The following is an 8,306-nucleotide window of genomic DNA, read 5'->3' as shown; positions in this document are numbered from 1 at the left end:
TAGTTGTTATATTTGCCTAATATTTTTACTCTAGTATGTAGTACTCGCATATTATTTACCTGTATGTCCTTATTTTTGTTTCATCACACAAAATGACAATTACTTTATGATTTATTGCTTTACTTTTTAATGGTCTACATGTTTTTTGGTCTATGTGTTAAAGTAAATGTAGCAACTAAAAAAGACGGAGGAAGTAACTCGAAGATCTGGGGGTTGATTACTTAAGAACATTTTGACTGAATGATCAGATTAATATTGTATAATTGTATTAGTTCTACACTTTTAAACAGTTTAAACTGGTTGATAATTCAATTTTGGAAATCAATTACTTAAACCAACTAATATTATCAATTGGTCAAGTTTGTAATGAGCTTCACGTAACACCTAGTGATCGTCTAGTATATTTAGGAATTTAATTTCCATAAAAAGTTCAATTTTCTAGGAAGTTATTTCCTTTTTGTAATTTCTAGGAAATTAACTAATGTATTTGGTTGACATCAATGAACTTGTAATTCCCATTAATTGATATGAGAATTTTGAATGACCAAGGGGTTAGGTAAATAAATTCCCACATTTTGTGAGAATTTCAATTTTCCAAGAATTTGCATTGTCCCTATTTTCTCCACTTTTAATAGATTCTAGTTTGTGGGTAAGTTTTGGCTTATAAATCAGGTTTTCCCTTCCTAATCCTCATGAAAGAAGATTGATTTTAGAAGCATTAGCAAAGAAGAAGCGTGTTTATAGCAATTTAAGTTTTTCTAATATTGTAAACAACAAAGCGTGTGAGAATTTCAGTGGAGCTGACTTGGATTTGCGAGTTAGTTTAAGCTCTTGTTTTACACTGATATTCCAAAAGCTCTTGGCCACTATGTTACTTCTTGTAAAATTTCCTCTCTGTTGATTTTATCTACTTTAAAATTATAATAGATGAATGAAGTTGCAATGGCTATCATGCGTGACAAGTAATTAACTATCGCTAAACATTTTAATGAGGCAATGTTGAAAATCCATCCACATATTACTGAGGTATACATATTTAAACAGTTAGTAGTACTCATACATACTAACTTTAACAAATATATTGCCAAATTTTAATACATTTGACTCGAAGGAGATGAAATTATATGTCATTGATTAGCAACTAACTAATCAATATGAAATTTTTCAGTGTTTTGATAATAGAGAATATGACCTCGTGTGCCTTCTCATAAAACTCATGCCACAAAATGTTTCCTAATAGTCACCGATATATAAGAGTTATTTGGTCTCTCATTTTTATGGTCCATTTGGTCTTTCATTTTATGGTCCATTTTGTCTCCTTTGCTATCTCGGTGAGCATTCAGATTTTTTTAAAAAAAAATTGTCTAATGATTCCTATGTATGATATGTATGTTATCATTCAGCACAAAGGTATTTATTTGTCATTTCCATATGTCTAACTGTATCGCGAGGATAATTAAATAGTATCATGAACTTCGATTTTACTCAAAACTAGCTTTAACATTCTATTAAGGTAGTCTCATTGCGCTCTGGTTACGTGTTGGATTGCCTATTTGACCCGTTGTCTGGCAGTTTAAATTGTCACAAGTTAAAAATATTTTGCGTTGAAATATCTTATTCAAAACCCATGAAAACGAGTTGGGATTGTGGGTTGATGGTTTATTTACGCAAGCCTACATATGTTCTTTGAAACCCTCTTTTAATACAGTGACTTAACCTTTCTGACATATGATAATTCATCCTTTACTTCTTTTAACTTCCACTTTTTGAATTTAAACCACCTTTTGTTTTTTCTTCTTTTATTTTTTTTATATATTTTTTTTTTTCATGTTTGTTCAACTTCAAATCTCTTCTTATATGTATATGTTGTATGACTCTATCAAAGATTTGAATTTCGCTTTGAGAAAACCCGTGAAATCACCACATTATCAATGGTGTACATCCAATCCTTCATTAAGTGGGGCCCACTTAGCGCTATCAGTTTGGTTGAAAATCGATGGTAAAACTGCAAACCGTTGACCAATTGAATAAAGTGAACTAAATTGACCCATAACTGAAAAGGTAAAAATTGATAAGTCAATCAGATTAAAGTAAACTGCAATTAACTGAACTGAAACTCAACCGAAAACAAGCTAAACTGAAATTAACTGCACGAAAAATCGATTCAAACTGATCTAAACCAAACTGAAAATGAACTGAATTTAACTGAAAACTGTTTCAAACTGAACTGAATCAAACTAAACAAAACTGTTTTTAACCGAACTGAATCAAACTGTTTTTTTTATAGAACTATATAAAGTTGAATAAAACTACTCTAAACTGAATCGAAGCAAATTGAAACATAAGAAATGCAGTTCACGTGATCTCCACGTATTTGGTTTTAACGAGTCAACGCTGAAAAATACTTGGTCAAAATGCCGGAAAATGGATCGAAGTTATTTCTCGTAAAATATTTTCTTCTTAAGATCTTATTTTGTGATATTTTTTAAAAAAAACATTGTTTCTCGTAAAAACTTATACTTCCTCTGTTTCTAAATAAGTGCAACACTTCTTGTTTTCACGTTTGCCAATGCATTATTTTAACCGTTAATATCTTCAATTATCAATAAGTAAAAATTATAAAAAGTTAATATTAAAAATATTCACATTCAGACGAATCTAACAAGATCCCACATGACTATATTTTTCCTAAAATGTAAATCAACAAAGCTAATTAAAGTTTAAACTGTGAATAGTAAACACTATGCAAATGTTGCACTTATTTTGAAACGGAGGAAGTATATGTTATATCTAAGGAAACTGTAAAAAACGACCGAGTATTTTAGTGTTTACTCACGCAGGCGCCAAACGCCATAGCACATCGGTGGGCTGGGCTGGGCAGGGCAAAGATCGGTGCAGTAGAGAGAAGGGAGGACTGAGGAGAGAGAAAATCGAAGGAAAAGATGTCGTACATGAAGGGTGATCTTCTCACTAAAACTCGAAAATTGGTCAAGGGTCTAGCTAAAACTGAGCCTCTTTGGCTTAAACCCATGGAAAAGTGAGTAACTTTTTCTCTCTTTCTCTTCTTTTTTGTTGCATTTCTTCATTACCCAGTTGTTCATTTTTTGTTTATGCATTCGTAAATCTAGTTTCTAGTTTGGTTACCCTTTTTTTTTTTTTTTTTAGGTTTTAGATGTTATTTTTAATTGCCCATTTATGAATTATAGTTGGTTTTGGTATAAAGGTTCAATTTTGCCGTTTTTTTCAATGATTTAATTTAGGGAACTTGAAGAAGTATGGATTGAAATGAGAGTTTTAGGAGTCATTTTGAATGTTATCAATGTGATTTAACTTGTGAAGTTTTTGAACTTGTGAACTGTATGTGTGTAATTGTTGTTTATGGAAGGTTTTGAGGTGTGTATTGGTGATGAATCTTTACCTAATTCGAAGTGTATGGCGAATGATTGAAAGAGCTAATATATTGAGTCTAAGAGATTCAAAGTGGGTTAGGATTTTAGGAATGTCCAAATTTGAAATTTATTCAAGAGTCTGAAGTGCTGGATTCAACTATTCTTTTGGGATATTTTGGTGTAATTTGGATTGTGGAGTGTCCATGAATCATTTTTTGGCTCTATGTCGAGGTGCCAATGTTTAGCTGTAGATAAGTATCTTGGAAGTGAAGTTCTGACTGTTGTTGATCATGCCAAATGGGAATCATGCCCTCGTTGTCAAGAACATCTAGGCCAAGTTAACAACTGAGGAATAACTTTGAAAGTTAGTTTTAGGTGACTTTGTTTCTTATCAGATAGGTATGAGATTTGCATCGGCGTTCTTTGTTGGTTTTTAAATTTATGCTATCATCATTGCCAAGCTCTATGTTTTCACACTATTTATAGACTTGAGTGTTTGGAGGTTCAACTTCACTTTGTATCTACTATCCAGTCATTTTTTGCCTCACTTATCTGATAAAATATGAACTTTTTTGGGAAGTCATGTTCTTTGAGATAGTAGAAGAATCTAATGGCATATCAGATTCGAAATGGATGGTGTATTTTATATCCAAGGAACTAATCTTAAGGGTGTAAAATGAGGCAAGTTGAGCTTTGATCTCAAATTGGATTAATTGTCCAAAATGTATTTTGGATTGTTCGGTCAATTCTGTTGTGCTTTTGATCTCTTATTGTCAGTTTCTCGATGAATTGTTGCTATAAAGTTTGGTAAATTCTCTCCACTTTTGGTGTTGGAACATCCTGTTGCTGGCCTCGCCTTATCTGCAGCACTACAACATCCTAATCTATTTATTATAAATGTTGAGCTGGTCTTAACAGGATATCCTGTTTTGTTCAATTTGTAACTTGTCTTCATTATCGTGTCCAGGGCCCCTCCTGTTGTGTTCCCCCGATCTGCTGGAAAAGTCATGCCAATCAGCCTTCCTGAGGATGTTTATGTTGATAAGTTCTATCAGAAGCATCCAGAATCAAAATATGAAGATCCTATTAAGTATATACATCTTCTTTATCATCCATTTCTTTCACCTTTCTGATTACTAGCTAGGGTTACAGAGTTCAGTTTTTATAGCAAGCTTGTGATATTTATGATGCTCTAATGCATGAACTTGTCAACAGAATTCTGACAGGAAAAGAATAATAGCAGTTAAATCCCTTTTGTTTATTATTGAGTATGTATCTTGGTCAGAGACACTGTAATATGGTAGGTTTCTGTTATTTTTGAAGTTGAAGCTTCCTGTGCTTTGAGCTGCTGGAAGTGTGCTTGTTTTTTCTTCCTTTTTTCTTTTGTCCTCTAGAAATCATTGAATATGATCTCATGACTTTGCCTTATAGAGCAATATTACTGCAGGATAGTAATAAGCATCAAAACTAATGCACTCCCCCCGTGCCAAAAAGTTCAAATCTTTTAAATCTTGATAATTTATTGAAGTTGCTTTGGAATGGTTTGTTAACATTGGAATAATACTTGAACAAGACTTTATCTACGTACATTGCTAATGATACCCTGATAGCAATGTACAAGACCTCAATTTTTCAATTCACTGCTATGTAGTATGCAAAAAGAATGGGCAAACTCTAAAATCAGTTATATTGCCTGTAATGATGAGCAACCTAGTAAATCTTGTCTTAGTTCTTGGAAAAAAGCTTGAGTACAAAGTTCTGTTACTTCGGCTAATGATTTCCCCATTTTGAGCAGGCTTACCAGTTTCAGTCCTGTTCCAGCTCGTATTTTTGCTGGACGAGTGCTTGAATTGAAGCATCAGGGAGTAAAAGAGGAAGAAGCGATGGCCATAGCAGATGTAAGAGTACCTGCAGATATGCTATCTCCATATTTGATTCTTTTCTTCATATTATTTGGCACTGGCTCTTTTTGGAACTTACAAAACTAAACATTTTGATTTGCATTTAGATGGAATACCGGGCAGAGAAGAAGGGAAAGAAGCAGGCTTACAAACGTTTGAAGCAAATTGCGCGTATTGTAGGGGAAAAACTACCACCTAACCCATATCCGAGTGCTATTAAGGAGATACAGGCTGAAGAGCGACCTTATGTCCGTGAACGGTTCTTTGATCCTCAGATACTGGATATAGCTAAGAGGATCAAAGAAGAAAGGCTTGCTGATATGCGGGAAAGGTTTGGACCAAGAGCCTCATAATTCTTCGTCTATACTCATTTAAATCAATCAATAACTCTAGAGCAACCTATCTCATCTTGACAAGAGTTTGCATCTTCACTTTTGCTTCATCTTTATACTTTTGGTTCTGTCATTATTGTTAGCATGATTCAGTTGATCACTTTTACTGAACTACGAATCATGGATCACATCGACTTTATTTTTGCCGTGTAGTTGAAGAGAGATAATTCAAAAATGGAATGGTTTAGGAATTGCTCTAATTTGAACCCCTTGATTTCCCATTGGATGCTTTCTGTGTATTACAGTTGACAATACCCCTAATTGCTCAAGCTTTTTCAAATATGGTTGTGCAAGGCTATTTACCACACTATTCTCCACATAATAAAGAGTTATATTGACATTTTTCGTTATTAGCTCTATTACGGTTCACAAAACAGAGGGTAAAAATGTCAATATAGCTCCTGTTGTATCAAGTAAATAACCTTATTCTTCTTATTCTGCAAGTCTAATTGACATGCTCTCTGTATGTTTTCTGTTTCTCCTCCAAGATAGGATATGGCTTTTTCATACCCTTTTGTTTATTAAAATCACTCGGGTATTAGTTCAGATACAAAAATACTCCTACTAATATCAACATGCCACTACCAAGGTAAGGGAAAGATAAAACTCTTTCAATGTTTTCTGTTTTCTTCTTATTCGCTGTGTCTGCTCTTAGCTACTAAGAACACGAATCTATCGTAAATTTCATTTGGGTTTAGTTTAGAGGATGTGTTTGAGCTCGAATGGTAGTAAATAAGAAAAGTTAGAAATACATCTATATAAGCCATTGTCGAGCGAGTGAATAAGAATAGAAAGTAAAATTAAAAGACAACAAGATGATCTAGGAGACTAGGAGGGCAAGGAAACTACTTTCTTCGTCTCTAAAAGATTTCTCCATTTTCTCCTTTCGGTTTATTCCTTGAAAATTGCTCCATTTCCTTCTTTTTTAATACTATGCTCTCAAATTCTTTCTATACTTTTTCTCCTATCTATAAAACTACCTACCTACTCAATACAACTCTTCGAAAACCAACCTAAAGAAAATGGAACAAACATTATGAGAGTAACATTCGCAAACGTCTTAGATGTATTTTCCAAACATGAAGAGGTATATTAGCTGTTTGGCTAATCCTAAAGAGTATCCTAAATAAATCTCCCAAAAAGTAAGATTAGGTACTAAAAGAAGTATTTTGGAAGAAAACATTTTACCCCTATTAAGTGACTAAGAGGTAATCAATATTATCAAATAGAAGTGTTATTTGTTTATGTTGCCCAGGCCAATTAGTTGTCTTGTCTCCTGTACGAAAACTAAAATAAGCAAATTGATGGAGTTTATAGTTGTATACTTATTTGTTTAGTGACGTTACATCATACATGAAAGCACCATGCGTGAATATTGAAATCCTAAAAGATGATAGTTTTTGGTAGATTTTTATGTTGAGGAAGTTCTCATCTGTTTCCCAACTTCTATAAAAACAAAAGATCATTATAGGTTCATCAATGACTGATATGAACTGCTACCTAATCCAACACTTGGTTTGAGTTTTTTTTTTCCCCCTTTTTCTACTTTTATTAACAGTAATTTGTTGAATTTTAACAATTTAGCTTTTTCTTGTGGGCCCTTTGCAAAGCATGTCAATATCTATCCATAGAGGCATCAAACTTGTAAACAATATCTTTATTTTTTTATCTGATCTATATACTCCCTCCGTCCCAAAATATAGTTCTCATTTCCATTTTGGGTGTCCCAAAATATAGTTCCCATTTTCATATTTAATATCACATTTTTCCGTAATTTGTCTAGAAAAACCGTGTCCCATCATTTATTTTCTTCTTGAAATTTGTTTTTTCCTTTTTTTTATTCAACCAAAATGTTATAATTAATGCTCTTTCACCAATTATTCTCCACTCTCTCTCTTAAAATCATCTTTTCCCATACAACATTCATTTAAATAAACAAAAAATCTTTACTATCTCTTTTAGATTCTACTTGCATAAATTATCGTGAAAAAAGGGAAATGGAAACTATATTTTGGGACGGAGGGAGTATATTATTAAAATGTATGGAGATTATCAAACATTAGAATTTGACTCATGTCATCTGAATTTTAATAGATCCGAAAAGTTGCATGAGAGGTTTTGTTTTTACCATCAAGCTACATTACCTTCTTTCTAATCAAAGTCCAAATCCAAATTGTAAATACTTATGCATCATCAATTATTTGGAAAATAAAAGTAAACGTTAGCAATGAGCACTCTCTAAATAGAACTAAAGACCAAAGTTCAAAGCGAAATAACTAATCCTGTAAAACTATATGAACATATAATAATTAAATAAATTGTAACCTAAATAAGTACTCGAGCCCATAATATCATCGGTATGCTTGATAAAAGTGCAATATAGTGATGGATAGATTTCTATCTTAGACATGTTCATACTCTTTTAAATGTATGAGAATGACATGAAAAAAATGAGGCACTAATAAAGGGGATGATGATGGCATGTGGCGAGTTATAATAATTCTTGCCACAACTTTTAATAATGTACAGTACTAAGTAGTATTTTGGCCCAGGTGATGCCCCTGGTCAGTTACAATTATCAAATATGTTATTATTCATAAATTTTATAATTGATTATATTAGCT

At 32.7% G+C, this 8,306-nt stretch overlaps 1 protein-coding gene across 1 annotated transcript; it reads left to right on the top strand.

Moving 5' to 3' along the window:
- The first annotated feature begins 2,813 nt into the window (after positions 1-2,813).
- LOC104901676 (hypothetical protein) lies at positions 2,814-5,903 on the top strand. Its single transcript, XM_010689273.4, has 4 exons — positions 2,814-3,037; positions 4,357-4,479; positions 5,185-5,287; positions 5,398-5,903. Exons 1-4 carry the CDS (start codon positions 2,943-2,945, stop codon positions 5,641-5,643), a joined length of 567 nt encoding a protein of 188 aa, XP_010687575.1. The 5' UTR covers positions 2,814-2,942; the 3' UTR covers positions 5,644-5,903.
- The last annotated feature ends 2,403 nt before the right edge of the window (positions 5,904-8,306 follow it).

The sequence above is a fragment of the Beta vulgaris genome, chromosome 8 (assembly GCF_026745355.1).
Source record: "Beta vulgaris subsp. vulgaris cultivar EL10 chromosome 8, EL10.2, whole genome shotgun sequence".
In the NCBI taxonomy this organism is placed as follows: Eukaryota; Viridiplantae; Streptophyta; class Magnoliopsida; order Caryophyllales; family Amaranthaceae; genus Beta; species Beta vulgaris.
Note: the sequence above shows the minus strand (reverse complement) of the source record. Positions and strands in the feature narration are given on the sequence as shown.

What these genes read in the sequence shown, in the direction of transcription:
- LOC104901676 (XM_010689273.4), top strand. Translation starts at nt 2,943, where the DNA reads ATGTCGTACATGAAGGGTGATCTTCTCACTAAAACTCGAAAATTGGTC. An exon ending in AAATATGAAGATCCTATTAA is followed by an intron (nt 4,480 to 5,184) that starts GTATATACATCT and finishes CATTTTGAGCAG; the next exon opens with GCTTACCAGTTTCAGTCCTG. An exon ending in AAGCGATGGCCATAGCAGAT is followed by an intron (nt 5,288 to 5,397) that starts GTAAGAGTACCT and finishes ATTTGCATTTAG; the next exon opens with ATGGAATACCGGGCAGAGAA.